At 44.2% G+C, this 17,427-nt stretch overlaps 1 protein-coding gene across 2 annotated transcripts in view; it reads left to right on the plus strand.

Moving 5' to 3' along the window:
* Window positions 1–17,427, plus strand: part of LOC142803526 (uncharacterized) — a 135,154-nt gene that overhangs the window by 8,026 nt on the left and 109,701 nt on the right. For both annotated transcript variants that reach the window (XM_075888654.1, XM_075888655.1), the window contains exon 2: window positions 9,023–9,126. In XM_075888654.1, the coding sequence (XP_075744769.1) occupies window positions 9,023–9,126 (104 nt within the window). The remainder of the gene's footprint in view (window positions 1–9,022; window positions 9,127–17,427) is intronic.

The raw sequence follows: 17,427 nt of genomic DNA on the forward strand, positions 1-17,427 counted from the left end.
TTTCAATAGGTATCTGATGAATATATGAAGATGAGAAATGGTGGTACTGTAGGTTTCACTACATGGATGGACGGACGGATGGATAGATGAACTGACAGACATACAGACAGATGGACTTATGGACGAACAGAGGGACAGACAGATGGACGGATTAACATACATACATACATACATACATACATACATACATACATACATACATACATACATACATACATACATACATACATACATACATACATACATACATACATACACACATACATACATACATACATACAGAGACAGATGAATGGATGGAAGGATGGACGGCCAGACAGACCGATGAACAGACGAACGAACGGACAGACGGACGGATGGGCGGACGTGGCCAGTGGCCGGACGATCCATGATTTACCGATAAAGCCCTCCGATGCTTCACCCCACTCATTATCGTTCACTCCGTCGATATGCTGTGATTTTTTTCATACAAACAGTAGAAAGCAAGGACATCGAATTTCAGAATGAAGCATTATTTTTAAGATGGCTTGTGATTACAAGTGTGGTAAATTTATAAATAGCACGCCTACTACAATACCAAGTATAGACTGTGGTGCGCCGAAGTTCTCTAGTGTTCGTGTTACAGTGGTTCTATGGCACTCGTATGTCTCATACAAATCTTCGACGGCAATGGTTTTTTCCCCTTGGGCAGCAGCCCAACCACTTCAGTTCCCCATCTTTCATTTCTTTGTTTTGCTCTCTGTGGTGGTCGGCGACTCAGTCGCATATTCGAAAACGCGCTTCATTGGGTTGTGATGCTGATTGGCGCTGAAGCTGTACTTGTCTTCTTTGCAAGCTTTCGTATACAAGATTGCGCGCTGTCTCACCTCATACATCCCACCCCTTACGTTTTTTTGCAATAATATTCCTCTTTTGTGGACATACGGGCGCTTCTGCATGAAACTGCACGAGATACAGGGTCTGTCCCAGACGTTCCTGCAATATCTGCTTTGCTGTGCAGAACATCGTTGGCGCAAACTTAAAAGACGTCGAAAGAAGAGACTCGGAAAAGCGCGAAAGTGCGCTTTTCCGATGTTCTGCACAGTTACACACCAACTAGCCCGACAGCATACGTTACTGATCTGTTTTGCTGTTATGAGATCACATTTCGGGGCACGCGCAGCTACATGTTGTCTGCCACCACCGCCACCGCGGCTACCGGTGTCCGTAACCACATCGCGCGAAATTAAAAAAATAAACCTTGCACCAATGACACAGCGGGGCTTGAACCCGGGTCCGTTGAATACCAGCCCAATATTCAAACACTGAGTTACGCTGGTGCTTGTAACTTGTCAAACTTGCCTTGGACAGGCATGACCTAGCACCAATGGCACAGTCGGGCTCAAACCCGGGTCCGCTGGGTGCCAGCCCGGTATTCTACCACTGAGCTACTCCGGTGCTTGTAGGTTGTTGTGAAACTTGCCTTAGGCAGGCTTGATGTCAGGAAAGCAATCGCGTTAATACGACTTATAAAGTGTTTTGGAACAGCGAAAGAACAACCAGTCGTCGCTCAATGCGAATAGCGTATAACGAATGGTCCATCCAATGCTCCAACCTATTACAAAATCTTATTCTTGTTTCCCTATTAACTGTGGCGCATACCCACTCCAGCCCAAATTCCTCATCGTCGTCAGTCACTGCACAGACAATTGGCACAAAATTCCTTGCAAGTGTTTAGCGGATACCGCGCCTCTCAGAAAAATGACAAAATATAGCATAGCGAATGCCAGCGTACTACCCAAAAGCTCATTAATAATGCCCTAGTGGGTACCAAGCAAGTTTGCTTGCAGTAGTTACCCAATGAGTGTTTCGAAAAGGCTCTGAAAAGTCGCTCTTCTAGCTTTCGCGGTGACTGTGCTGCGCCTACCGCGCAGGCCTGGCGTTTTTGTACTTCTGAATGCATTCATGAAATAAGACACAGAGCGTGGTGAGGAATGCGGTAAAAAAACTGTGATAGAGATGCATCTTGACTATCCCGTAGTATTACTCAGTATTTGCTGAATTCGAAGTATCACCCATTGTCAATACTTCTCCCAGTCATTGGAGGCACCCTGCGAGCCGCTGACGAGACTCTCCTTCGAAGACGTCGTCAAGGATGCTTTTACTGTCTTCAGCGTCTCGTGCAGTGTTCATTCCAAAATCTCTTTATTTATTGGAGGAAAAAAAAATGTCTAGTAGTGCCGGATCGAGGCCATACAGTGGCTGGAGCAGAGCTACCACTCTAATTTTGGTCTTCACCTCTGAGATAATAAAAGCAGCGTGACTTATCTTTCTCTTACTCGTAAGGACTTCATGCACCATTTTCGCGCAGAATTGTCTCATCAGAAGATCGCTCGCGAAAACGAAATGAAGGGTTGTTTAGCGTATTTCTCACTCCTCCATGAACACTTAATCACCGGTACGCAGCCAATACTCGATCCACTTTCGGTACCTATAGTCATTGGTATGGGATTTCTATCGGCGTCCAGAGAAGCCGTCGTCGTTGGCAGACTCCAAGCTTTCCCAGAAGCTCTTGTTATCCATAAATGTACGGCTTTGTTCAATGGTGACGTCATTGTAGGCTTTTTGAAGCGTCGCGAGCGTGTCTGCCCAGTTTTTATTCCGGTTTCACATCAAAGTTTATTGCATGACACTGCTCCGAAAACTGATCCAGTTTTTTTTGTCCACGAGGGTGTAGTAGATACCTCTGCGCAATGGCTTGACCCGACTCAACAGCTTCTCCTCACAGGCAACCGAATCCCGACTCGTTTTGAAGCTTAATTTCACCACTACTGCATCTGAAGGACAGCTCCGCTGGTTGGCACTGCTAACTGAAAAGCAAACACGGTGAAATACGATAATCTTTTTTTCGACTGGAAGCGCTGCGTGAGATACGGTGACATCTAGCAGTAACGTGAAGAAACGAAAGTTGTTTTAGAACAAGAAATCGCTGGCAGATAGCAGTACCGGGTCGTTTTAGCGAAGCTTAGAAAAAATCTGCGTTTTCATTCGTAGCTCTGCATTCTATAAGCAGCTTGATAGACACTGCGGTCTTTAGAATTACGTATCTATGTAATTTCTGAACAAACAAACGCACTACCTGGTACCCATGAATTGGTGCGTCACCTAGAATATGCGTAACATTCGCTTTTTGATTGAAAAGGTTCGCAAGTATGAACGCAACCACCATAAAAAGGTGGGTGGGCGTTTGCAGAATTGTGGCTGGTGGCTACTTTTCGCGAAATTGGTGAATTCAAGAGGCCAGTGGGTACCCGAAATTGTGCATGATGACAAGAAATATTTTTGGCAGTTTTTGCCTTAGGTCTCCACTGAATTATTTTTTTTATATTCAGTGTCTTCATAGTGAATGGGGGACAAGATCTTCTGTATTTTTCATAGTTTTAGACCCAGCAGTAGAAGGCGCTCTTTACGCATGATTCAGCACGTCTGTACTGTTTCGCGTGTGCATCTCTTTAATTCCCACTCAGGTGCTAGAGGCACAGATGCGTCCGCCAGCAACCTCCCTGCAACATTTAGTCAGCGGGCTGCTTCACATACCATGAGGTTTTCGTGTAACGCTAGGTGCTTTAAGGGCTCTAAACTTTTTTTTTTTCAATTTTCACTCCTGAAGTGACCAGGTGATGGTTGGGTCATACGTTTCTACCACAGCTCCAACTGCCCTGAATGGCCTATCGATTTTTTACTGCTCTTGTACACCCTTATTCGCCATGTAGAGTTTAAATTTCTTATTCAGATACACTTAGGGCTGGTCAAGAAGTTGGATTCTTTGGGCAGCCTTGAGAAATCGCACTGAGGCGAATGCGTATCGTAAATATTATCGCGCAGCGTGGTGTGTGCATTGCGAGGGTTACGCAGTAGTTTTGAATTCATTTTCGCCGTTTTGTATATAGGTTTTTTGATAATCGGACATGTTGTTCCACTTCAATAAAACTCTCAAAATCTGTAGAAAGGATACGCACGCCGTTTCTGTCTTGTAGCGACTGCTTCACTCCGTATTCGCTGTATTTGCTATGTGTGCTCTGTATTCGCTACATCTGAATGAATCACAAATAGCACTTTGAGACGCAAGCATTCAAAGAGGCAATTGATTCTTTGTCAGTGTCTCCACGGCGAAGCGGGTGATGTGACGAAAAATATGAAGATAATTGGGGGGTTGTGAATGGTAATAAGCAATGTTTATTACTTGGGATGCCTGCCGCACAGATGTAGAGTGGCGACTTCTCTGGTGAACTTTAAAGAAAAATGGCGACATTTGGCGACTTTTTGTCTGTCGTTTGCTGAATTTCCCTCAAAAGTCAGTGGCAACCCTGGCGTTGAGCGAGAGGTTAAGCTTTCGCCGGCTGGCTGATATGTTGAACACTAAGACCAACAGACAGACAGACAGACAGACAGACAGACAGACAGACAGACAGACAGACAGACAGACAGACAGACAGACAGACAGACAGACAGACAGACAGACAGACAGACAGACAGACAGACAGACAGACAGGCAGACAGACAGACAGACAGGCAGACAGACAGACAGACAGACAGACAGACAGACAGACAGACAGATCAACGGATGGATGGATGGACGGAAGAAGAGTATCACAAAAAACTTTCGTCGTTAAAAATTCCGGGACTTTTGGAAGGAACCGTGTATATAGATCACCAAGCTACCAAGAAATCACCTTGGTAACATTTCCTGCATATTTTCGCCTTTGCCTATGCATGTAATAACATCAACTTTATCAGCTTTACGGCGCTATGGCGCCATCATACAATGTCAAATTTAGCGACGACCTGATGAGGTCTCTAATTGGGTGCATGTGGTGTCACGATGACGTCATCACCTTATAATGATTTTGCTTCACTTTCTATCGATGCTGATGGTAAGTTGCTTTAACGCTTGGCCGTTTGATATATTCAACCTCATGCATGGTCTCTTTATAACGATCGAACAAGGAAGTAAAATTTGATTGCACATAGAAACACATAAAAAAAAACAAGAAACAACTTCCACTGGTATAGCACATTATGGGAATGAAAAAAAAAACACACAGCATATTAACGAAGTGATTGATGGTGAGCAGACAAAGCGGTGGGATAGTTTGGTGTTACCGTATATCACCCATAAAATTGACCACTCACGCATGTAAATGAGTGACAAAGCGTTGTACAGTTATATCTATTGTTTATCGGTTAGAAATGGTATGTCGTTTTGTGAATTTCGTTGTGCCTTCCTTATTGTAGTAGTATCGAATGTAGCCTGAAGTTGGCGTAAACGAGGTCTGGGCACGTTTCCCTGTTGGTTGTTGTTGTCCTACGAATTGCATCGCAGAGCCTATCAAGACATCATCTACTGCACAAGTGCGTTGTCCGTCATCATCGTCATCATCGTCATTGTCATCGTCATGGCGTATGCTAGGCACCTTGCATATGCTGGGCCGTGATGCCAAAAAAAAATATGTGTGGTCTAGAACGTGCTTGTTCTTGATCGTCATCGTCAAGTAGCGTCTACAGCGCACACCGCCAACGCCCATGGACAAGCCTCGCACACAAAGAATTTTGCCCCCAATACCCCTGTCACACGGGCATCCGTGAACACCGTAAAACTCCCTTGTCCTTAAGGCAAGGAAGATGCTGTCCGTGCCTTACAGTGACCCTTACGCAAACGAAGGTAAGCGGAGAATTTTGTGAGGGAAGTTCAGCGATCTCCCTTTGCACTGGAACGAAATACTTTCGTCTGCAGTAGTCTGTTGGTCAGAAAAAAAAATCGAGCACTAAACTGCCGCGGTGAAAACAATAATACATTTTGGAAATATTATTAAACGTTTTTTTCTTTGATGAGCAAGAGGCGTCGAAACAATGCAGATGTACTCATGCTTAAGGTGTGTTTCTTCACGGCCGCAGAAGTGCAGCTACTCTCCACACTGGGCGTCGCTAGTCGTGCCGGAATATGTACGGCCGTCAGTACGGTTGTTGTCGTCGCCGTGTCTGTGTTTGCCCGTGAGAGGAATGACTGACAGCGTTGCATCATTGTCACCGGCTGAAGACAAAGCACAGTATACAAAAGACAAAGTGCGTGCTCACGAGGCAAGAAAACAAGTACAATCGTGCACGGGCTACAAACAAACCATTTGTCGAGCATGGCGCAATTGTAAACGAACATAACGTTAGGCAGAAAGTGGCCGGCGTCGCGGCATGCATCGCTACATTTATAGTGCATTCAGACGAGGGACCGAATCTGGATGTGGCGGGACAGACGGCGCGTCACGTGACCTCACATCGGCGATTCCCCTCGCCCGCGACTCGTCCGTGCAGCTCGCGGACGGATGACCCCAACCTGTTTCTCACATCGGGATTCTTTCGGGAGAAAGCCGATACTTCAGCGGATTAGCTTGGGGTTTCTGGCAACCAGTACACTTTTCCTCTGCTCACGGCATTTCCTCCATGGCTCGCGGACAGCTGCATGACTGGTCGGCATCATCTACGCTTGAGCGTGGTTTACTTATTTCCGGGGGCTTCGTTCTCAGGTGAATGAATACGCAGAAATCACTTTTGGTGGTTCGGGAAATGTCGCCGCCATCGTTTGGCATGCGGGACTCTTAGCCGTCATGGTGGTGAAATCCAGTGACGTGCCACTTCTAAAAAATGACGGGAGGTGCATTTAGAAGTTCTACATGTGGGGAACAATGTAGTTGAAAGAACATTCTGCCAGCAACTCTCTTTTCTCTTGAAAGAATAACACTCCTCGTTCATTTGTCACAACGCGACAGACATCGCAGCCAAGCGTCGCTTCTTGCGGGCATCCATGTTGAATACTCTCAAACCAGTCTGCTGCCAGCGGGCGCAGGTGAGCGCCGAATCTGCTGTCAAGGATAATCCGGCTGTTTTCTCCTAGGACACTGTCCGTCGTGTGGATGCGCCTGCAGGCGGATCATCCGAAGAAGAGCCGTCCGCGTCCACGACAAATCCAGATTCGGTCCGTCGTCTGAATGCACCATTAGCGGATGCGTTTTTATTTGAAATAATTTTTAAGCCTTTCTTTGCTACAGACCCAATTAACAGCGTGTTTTTATAAAAACTGCATAGAGAAGAGTCGCAAAAAAAAAAGCAACTGGTAGAATATTTCTGCGAAAATCAAATGCGTTGGCTGAGCCACTCGCGGCAACCATTGCAACCTTGTCATTGCCGTGTGCCACCACCACAGATCATCTCCGTCGAGCTCCCGATTTGCGTTGACGGCGTTTAACAGAGTTTGGTGGTGGCCATGTGAGAGGGGTACACAACAGCCGAGTCGATCGACACAAGAGGATAGAGAGCTCTGTCCTCTTGTGTCGGTCTGCTGGGCCGTTTTTTTCGTCGTTACGCACGAAACTAACTCGCCCAATTTTCAACATTTCTGAAGAAATTAGAAGCCGTGACTATGCAGATAAAACTCTAAAAACAATTAAGTACTTGCATCGCAATTTAGCACGTATTGCTACAGATAAAATGCTTCAACGCATGTTCGAAATCGACTGGCATTGTACGTTTATCAGCCGCATTACGTGAATCCTACCATGATTTCATTGTGTTTGGGAAAAGGAGTGGAGAAAAGTGTTCGTGCGTTTGAAATACGATTGAATAACTCTGCTAATACTAAGACCACCACAACGCCTTCGAACAGGCTAAAAATGTGTATCCTTGTTTTTTGCCTGCTTATAAACCTAGACAAAAATTTGAGGTGATGTTTGTGCGTGCGATACTGCAAATGCTCAAACTCAGACGACATCAGCAAAGCTGTGACGCCATATGTGCATTGGTGTTTCCTGCATATGAATAGACGACTGTCTTTTTTTCTTTTAATATTTGTCCTCAGACCCTTCTTATGAAGCGACTACACAATGCAAACGTTCTGTAAGACATGTCGTCTGAATTTTTCGTAAGCCTTTAGCTTTACATCCACTGTGGTTTGTTCTGGTTTTTTTTTTCATAAAGTACAGTTTTGCTTGCCCCACAATTGACGGTAACTATATATGAGTGCCAATGTATTGTGTGCATACTCCTAACTCCTGTGAATTCGAAAGAATTAGCACTAGTGAAAGAGTGATGTCAGATCACATGAATGCAGGGCAGTTCACGTCCACTTGAGTGATTATGCCTAAATGGTTTCTTGCTGCAATTTGCTTCCGCCGTTTTGACACCACTCATCTACTAGTTTTTTCCTGAGTTTTTATACTACTTTACTAGTTCTTGCAGAGTTTAGGAAGAACTCATTGTGCTGTAACTGGCTCGATTGCTATGGCCATTAGATCTTGGGCATTAATAAGAGAAATAAAGTTTACGCATAGAGAAACCTACTTACGTTAAGAGCGGACACTCCAGTAAGGCCCTGTGGTCGAGCTACTGTGCCACTTTCAGCGTCTAGAGTGGCTAGTCAGGCCAGGTAATGCCTTCAGCATAAATAAAACAATAAAACATTTTTTCTTTCCAATTCTGAGATTTGGCCCCGCACCCACATGCTCCGAAAGTGAGTGTCTTTACCATTATAACCAACATACCCAAGCTGCCACAAAAGGAATACATGCACAGTACATCTAAACCACATGAATGTTTACCATTTGTTCAAAACAAATGCAGATAGACAACACTTCCTAGTTAGACTTTACTGATTTTTGTGGTAGTCTATGAACGTCCTCAGCGGGATACGATGTGTAACCAATATAGAGAATCGCGCAAATGAATTATTTTTTTTAAATTTTATGCTAAACATGGGTATTCAAGGTCCTCTTGAGGTGTGTATTAAATCTGTTGGCTAAGAAGTAAATGCGAACATGGGTACATTAACTAGCAGTTCGTCAGATTCTTCCTTTCTCGGCTGGAAAAACACCTGAGTGACCACTCTATGTGTTATATTTCTCTCTGGTTTAAAGGTATATGTGTGAGACAGACACCCATCAAATTAACATTTACACTACTCTATAAGTACAAGAAGATTTTTGCTTTACCCATCTAGATCCATGGAACGAAGCAAAAGCGATGAAGCTCGCCACAACACTTGTTCTTTCGTGCAAAGAGGAATTTCTACGCATCAACCTGCCAGCTTCTTCCGGCATAACGGTATGGGTTCGACAGCATGGTTTGGCCTAGCGTTACTCGTTACACTGCCACTCTTCACTAATGGGATTTCTCGGAAGGGCGCCATGTTCGGAGGAGTTTTGGGAAAAAAATGTATTCTGCAGTTTTCTGTACCGTTTCTTAAGTTAGGAATGCGAGCCACAAGTTTCAGTGTTAATGCAGACCCGACGATAATCAAGCTGTGAAATATCTTCCTGTCTTGACGGGCACATATTGCCTTTTACAGTGTTTCGAAAAACAGGTATTACAAGACTTGGTTCACTCTATCATACCCAAAGCTTTCACAGTGTCCTTCTTACGGATTACTCGTGATAAATGTGGTAAGGGAAAAAAGTTTTAGGCTGCCATGTTATTCAAAGAACCACGCAGAAAGGGATCGACAAAGTGAAATGAAGTGATGAGAGGCTAGTATGTACTCGTAGTCTGAGGAGAACAATACAACGACTGACAACAAAAAAACAGGCCAATGCAGATATACTCAAAATAAAACCAAATTAATTCAGCGTTCTGATTGTGAACAATGTGATGCTATATAGGAACATTAAACACTAACATGCAGCGCATCAAGGAAACAGTATTTCTGCTCTCTGAAGTATCATTTGAAGTCAGAGTTAAGGCTCTGATGCTGAATGTAAGCAACTTTCCCAGTCAGCACCAGACTCAGTAAAGAAAAGACAACACATGACGGCGACTTACCGAAGTACTGATTAGAATTCACAGAGCTAGCAATGCTCATAAACAAAAAAGCCATTCATAAAAGAAACTAGAATGAATTCTCGCTTACAAGCATCGTCAGCTGGGAGAATGAGATAATTCGCATGTATACGCTACGGTGCTGGCAAGATGCACTGTTTTATGACATGAAACAGGTTGATGAGGTCATATTTCGCCATAAAATGGTTGATTAGGACCATTCTCGTCGCTAAAATTTACGACACAACAGGGGCGGAACGGGCGGAGCACAGTCCACGTTGCCTTTGCCATCATTATTATGGTACGGTAATGATAGGAAAGGCAGAAAGCTTCGTGCCTATTTTTATTTACGTTCGCCTATGACAACTGCAGCATCGTATGCAGCGCCTGCAAGAAGAGAAGGTTGACTTTTCGCACAGTGCTTTCCTAACTGCGTCGTCGCCGTTAGTGTTTGTGTATCAGCTAGCCCAGCAGATTTCTTCCTCACTGGCCTATGGTATGTTGTTGTTTCTCCCTGAATTGTGTGCGTGTGCCCTTTCAAAACTGCTTCGATCCTGTGTATGTATAATCATCTGTAAGCGAGGTAGGGGTGGGTGGAAGTCTGCCCCCTACTTAAAGGACGGCAGGACAATGCGACAAAACTTCGCTCCTCCTCCCTCGCATCCTCTGAAAGTCCTGCGCACATGCCTGCAAGTGACCACTGTGCGTTTTGATTTGCTGCATTGCGCCCACAAGGTCACAAAACTGAAGCATAGCGTTAGCTATTCAAAATGGAGAGCTTGCAGACGGGGGTGGCACGATGGCATGAAGCTCGTTTGCTGCATCGCGATGGAGGAATCATCAGTTGCCAATCTTTTGCCCAGCGAAAAAAAAGTATCGTCGTATGCGCGTGAAGGTGTCGACGGGGGTGGTGCATAATAAAGGAGGCGCTTAGCGCATGGCTCGGTGTAATTAAGGCACAGCGTTCTTGTGCCACTACAGAACTGTGAAAGCCGAAGAAGGACGAAAATCGCGGCTATTACACCATAAAACAAAAAGAAAGTTTATCTATTCATTAGGAAAATAAAAGGGTGAAGATGTTATACACGTTAGTCTATCATCGTTTTCTTTATTTATTTATTTGAAATACCTTACACGAACTCATGGGTGTTGAGTAAGGGAGGCTTTACAGAATCTTTATAGACCAAAGGTATAAACCCAATTCACATGAACAAGCCAAATAATATATGCGAGAACAGACTATATAAAACATAGAATTAGCTCAATCAAAATAAAATAAAAGGTGAATGATACAAGAACCACCGGAAAAATTAACATTCAAGTGAAATACAAGTTGTGTTGTACATATAAGGCATGGAAAACATCAACATGAATACAAGTGTTACAATGGATACTTTGCACGAAGAAAAAAAAGGGCAAGATGGAGAGGGAAACTACAGGATGTCAGCCACCACACATGAAACTGCACAAGTAGCCAAGCAGAAGCGCTGATTGTTACGATGATAAATTAGGCAGAACGTGATCTGCCGGAGATATGCGCGTTAAGAGATTGCCTGAAATTTTTTGAGTTAGTTTTCGCGACTATATCATCAGGTAAGCTGTTCCATAGGCGTATGGCTCGTGGAAGTGCGGAATAGTTGAAGGCGTCAATGTAACCGTGAAGTCGCTCGAAACATTGATTATTATTTACGCTTTCGAACCTTTGACCTTTCGTTAATCGGGGGACATACTAGATTCTATAAAATACGAGTGATCACGCTTTTGCTGTACAAGTCACGTGAATAAAAAGTGACAAAGCGTCGAAACAGCCCAGAAGAAAGTTCTCGTATGAGAGCCCCGAGATGCACGGTCTAAAGAATAGGCAGGGCACTACTATCATCAATTTCAGCGCCATTGTGAAAGTGGCCAAAGATTTCTGCCTTGAACCATACACATCACACACGAAACATCCACTCACCGCTGAATACGTCGTATTGCGTGGAGTGACACGATGTGAGAAGCTAGAGTACCTACCAGCACCACTAATGTATCGCAGATTTCAAGGAATTTAAAAAATTAAAAAAAGTACGACAGAAAGAATGAGAAACAGACGGAAGCGATAGTCATGTAGTGAGGAAGGCTTAGTTTTTCGGTCAAAAAGTAAAAAGCAACTATCTCAAAAAGAAGTAATTCTAAACTCGGGCAGCTGCTAAGAACCACGCAGCGACCGGTCGAACGGTAAGTTGTGGGCATAACTCCGACGCCCATCGAGATAGTAGAGCACATTAAAGGTAAACAGGTGTAGAAATCCTAGTTACCTTTAGGGAGAAATAAAACAGGCGCGAATCTACTATTGCAAATATTAGTGAACAGCAGACTTGCCAGGGCTCGAAAAAGAATTTGCGCACTTGAGTCAATGAGAGGCGATTCCTAACGAAGCCACACCGATCTATCGGCACGTAAGTGCTAGTTTGTACCATCTGTAGTGCTTTCCTTGGAAACATTGGTACCAGAAATAAAGTACCACCTCAGCAAGTAAGATTACTTTTTTTATAGTGATAACTGTATATGGCTTCTTGAATGGTATTTTGGAAGAGCGGCGAAGACAAAGAGGAGGACCAGAGTATGCCCGGAGTGCGCACCCACATTCCTTTTTCTTTTCAATTTTTTGAACCTAGCGTTTAACAAGACGTTCTCTACTACGGCTCTGCTTCCTGGTTTTCAACATCATGGTGCCATGACGAGGATCACAACGAGCAGTTGAAGACCCCTAACGATGAGGCAAGCTCTCTGAAGAGGACTGCTGATTGAAGCCATCAGCGTGGTGACGCTCGTCGACCAGTGAACATTCTACGTCCTACGAGACTTTGATTCCCGACTTGACAGAATAGAAAGGCTACGACAGAAACGCACGACGGTTCAAGCGGCGGCCAACAGGATCATCAATGACATGACGATTCTTATGCAGACATAACTAACGCCGACCGGGGAGCTAAGCGATCATCTTAGCCTGTTGAAGATAAAGGAGACTCTGTTAATGAACGTTGACACCCAGATAAAATAGTATGTTGCTGAGGATGAGACTCAAAGGGTTCGAATACACCAAAATTTTGTCGTACTGGCGAAGTCCCGCGCCGAGCGCATTTTATCAGCTGGAGGAGGGTCATGATGAGATGCGTGCCTAGCTACGAACTCAAGTCGTAGCTAGGCACGCATCTCATCATGACTCTCCTCCAGCTCGAGCCCAGATCAAGCTTCATAAGCTAGGTATACCGAAGTTCCTTGGTGACCCCATTAAATGGCCTGAAGTGAGGGATCAATTTGAATCAACTATTCACCGAAACGGGCACTTAGCTGACGTAGACAAACTGAAATATCTCCGGAGCTACCTGTTTGGTAAAGCGGAAGGTGCCGTTAGCGGCTTGTCTACAACCAACGAAAGTTATAGCTCACGTGTAGATCTACTACAAAAAAAGATTTGTCCCTAAATCACTGATTGAACCACATGCACCGGCTTTTCAACCTACATAAAATACGCTCATGTGATTATTTTGAAGGGCTTTAAAAGCTCTATGAAGAGGTGCAAACTTGCGGGAGATCCCTTTGTAACCTTGGTGTCGAAGAGAGCTAGTATAGAGTGTTGCTCAAAACGGCAATAATACAGAACCTCTCGCACAAAATGGTAATTCGTTATACTCAACGTTCCTTGTCTTCGAAAAGTACAAGTGGTACTACAAGCCCGCAACATGAATAGTCTATTTTTTAGAGTTCTTGAGCCTAGAAGTGAGAAGCCGGGAACAGACGTTGCTGATGACGCTTGATCACCAAGAATGAGCCCTAACCGGCAAACCAAAATCTAAGGAAGATGACTTAGGTTCAACGTTTTTGTTAACCGTCAAGCTCTGTCCACAGAGTAGTATATTTTGCGATGATTAAGGTCAAACGGTGGATGACCTCCCAGCTTGAGCTAACGCTAAACGAGAAAAACGAAAAGAGGAACTGCGCAAGTCGGGATGTAACTTTCGTTGTAATCGAGCATTTTACAAAGGAAAGAATGCAGAAGCTGGAGGAGGCTGAGTTGCACAAAATGTAAGAGAAGACACATCACTCCGATGTGCGACCCAAAATGAAAACACAAAGATAATGAAACACAGACCACTGTTTCCTGCTCGCCTGTGGGCACTTTAAAGAGCACAGTAATTCTACAGGCCACGCTAGTCTGGGCTCAAGGAACCGAAAGAAAACGCCTTGTAAAGATGTTTCTTGATGGTGGTAGTCAACGCAGCTTCATCACAGAAGAGTTTTCCAGAAAGCTGAAAGCCATCGTGTTAGCCGAAGAACAGCTGTCTATCTCCGGATTTGGAAATATTCCCGCACCTAGGAAATCTTATTGGAGAATATGAGTGACGCTACATAGCCAGCACAAATCAAACTCGATTGAAATTGATGTGATAGAAGTTTTACGAGTATGAAGTGACCTGTCAGCATTAGCAGAGACAAATATGCTTGAAAGTATGAAGCACCGGAGCTTACGTTTGGCTGATGTCACTGTATTTCAGGTCTCCACCGAGCCTAGAATATGCGTGCTTATAGGAGCTGACTATTACTGGCAACTCACCAGCGGCAAAATTCATTGACTGGACGACCCCGTAACTGCCGTTGAGTCTATTGTGGGATGGACACTACGTGGTGATACCAGATGTTTGCCAAAGCTCGAAGAGCCAGACACTGTAACGACCCCCTACGTATGTCTAATAGAAGCCAACGTCTCCGAGCAACTGAGAGCATTCTAGGAAGTGAAGGATCTGGGAATGGCCCACAAAGAGACACATTTGAAAGATGACAAATACTTTTTGAAGAACTTCGTGGAATCAAACGTTAAAACCAATAGACGCTACGAGATTGAACCTCCTTGGCGCAACCTTTGTTCCAAGCCTAAAGAAAACCGACATGTCACATTTAGGAGGTTTGACTTTCTACAAAGAAAGCTACGTCGGCAGCCAGAGTTTCACAAGAAATATGACACTACGTTAAGGAGCTACTACAACAATGTCTTCGCTGAGAAGGCTCCAATGAACAGTACGAGCGGGCATGCCACCGACTACATGCCACATAGAGTGGTAGTAGGACGTGACAGAAATACACCAAAGGTACGGGTGCTTTTCGACGCCTCGTTCAACGCTCCGGGCTCTCCTTCTCTCAACGAGGTCTTGTAGACAGGGCCGGATTCGAACCCTGACAATCTTAATCTGTTGCTGAAGTTTCACAAATTCAAAATTGGAATTTTCGTTGACATCGAAAAAGCATTGCTTCAGGTGGTACCGGCTCAACAAGGCCGAGACGCATTTCGTTACTGTTTGTTTAAGGAATGGTCTTCTAACATAGGAGAACTACGCATGACAAGAATTTATGCCCGTGCCTTCAGCCTTCTCGTGGCAACTCTGCGACACCTTTTCCGACTAGTGGAAGACAAATACTCTACGACTGCCAAACAACTAAAATACCATTTTTACGTTGATAATTTGGTCATCGGAGCACAGAGCGTAGAGGAAGCACAAACAATTGTTAGCTAATGCTTCAGTATTCTGAAAGAGGCGGGGATGAATATAACGAAGTCGACGAGAAATGATGGACAGTTACGGAACTATTCTAACCACCAAAACTTGAATATACAGTTCAATGTAGGAAACGAAAAGAACATTCTTGGACTTGTTTAGGATACCAACAAAGACATTTTAAAGCCATCGCTAAACAACATGCTTGAATCATTAAATAAGCTGAAGGCGACAGACTTTAGGTTTTGCGTGACTTACGTGCGTTCCTTTTGGATTCTTGGCGCCATTCATTCTGGTAGTGAAGTTATTAATACAAAGTCTGTGGCTACAGAACTACACCTGGGATACGCCCTTACCCGAGTCTATTCTAAAGGATTGAACAGTGTGAACTAAAGGCCTTCCAATAGTCAGTCAGTTGGAAGTTTAAAGACATTTCGGACAATTTATTTTGGACATCTTTTGTGTTGCCTTAAATGCCTTTAGCGATGCAAGCCCCGCTGCGTACGGCGCCGGGCTCTACCTTGAGATACGATACCTCAATGCAGCCATAAAAGTTCTATTTCTGATAGCCAAATAGAGAGTAGTACCGCTACAAAAGATGACTGTACCACACAAGAGCTCATGAGAGCACTTGTTGCCGCTCGACTTATTTCAACAGTGAGGCGTGCCCTAAACTTATCAGACTTTGAAGCTGTTATGTGGCAGACTTTATGATCGTGATTCATTGGCTACGAACTTCAACAAAGTGCTCGAACCAGTTCCTAGCAAACAGAGTGTCGAAAATTCACTTCTTAACAGAAGTGAATATGTGGAGACATTGCCCAGGTTATCAAAGTCCTTTCAATTTGTTGTCTAGAAGAGCCACCGCCGAGCAACTACTACAAAGCTCGCTTTGATGGAAAGCACCAAACTTTCTGCACACTGAGACTACATTCGACGAGCCCTGCTACAGAAAGGATACAGTCAACATAGAAAAAAAAACTATGTGTTTGAAAACAGCTGTAGGACCAGAACCTACGACTGTAAAGATCGATGACTACAGCTCTTATAACCGACTGATGCGCACGACTGCATGGACACAGCGGTTCGCTGGGAGTTGCCGACACCCAGACACCAGAAAGAAAGGACTTCTAGCCACTAGTTAATTTCAAGATGCAGACATATATTGAATACGTCTAACGCAAAACAAAGTACTTGGACTGATTGTCCGGCGAATGAACATTGCCCCTCAGCGGTTCAGTCCCTATCATGACAAATTCTGGCTTATTCGCTTATGAGGTCGACCTAAGTTCCGTAACCTCCGCAAAAGTTCGAAGCACCCTATTCTGCTTCCTGCGTCAGACACATTCACACAAATGCTGGGTGAAGAAAGAACATCAATGGCGTTTACACGCTGGACTCTGTTTACTCATGAAAGAGCTGAGATAAATGTTCTTGATACTGAAAGCCAGGCAGGCCGTGAAGAAAGGAATTCACGAATGAACAGTCTACCGGCTATCTTTCTGTAGGCCATACTCGGAGCCCTTCGCACCTCTAACAAAAGACCGTGTCCAACCCTCTTCACCTTTCGAAGCGCGTAATGTGGATTTTGCCGGACACCTTCTTCAAAATTAAAAGGCAAATAACACGAAAAATCCTTACATACTGGTATTCACATGTGCAGTCATCAGAGTTGTTTATTTGTAGCTCGCAACCAACTTAGTTACGACAAATTCCTGCTAACCTACAAACAATTTGTGTCTCGAATAAGCATTTGCAAGATAATGTACTCCGACAACGCCAAGACCATTAGAAAGGCCTCAAGGGAGATTCAGCGACTTTATGAGTTGATGAAATCTCTAGCAGTACAATATATTTTGCCATTCACAGGATCATTTGGAAATTTATCACCGAACAGGCTCTCTGGTGGGGAGGATTTTGGGAATGACTAATAGAATCTGTGAAGTTTGCATTCAAGAAATCATTGGGGAACTATTTATTAAATAATGGAGAACTTTCGACCATCTTGGTTCAAGTTGAACCAATGATAAACTCGCGACCAATCACTTTTGTGTAT

The sequence above is a fragment of the Rhipicephalus microplus genome, chromosome 3 (assembly GCF_043290135.1).
Source record: "Rhipicephalus microplus isolate Deutch F79 chromosome 3, USDA_Rmic, whole genome shotgun sequence".
NCBI classification, from domain to species: Eukaryota; Metazoa; Arthropoda; class Arachnida; order Ixodida; family Ixodidae; genus Rhipicephalus; species Rhipicephalus microplus.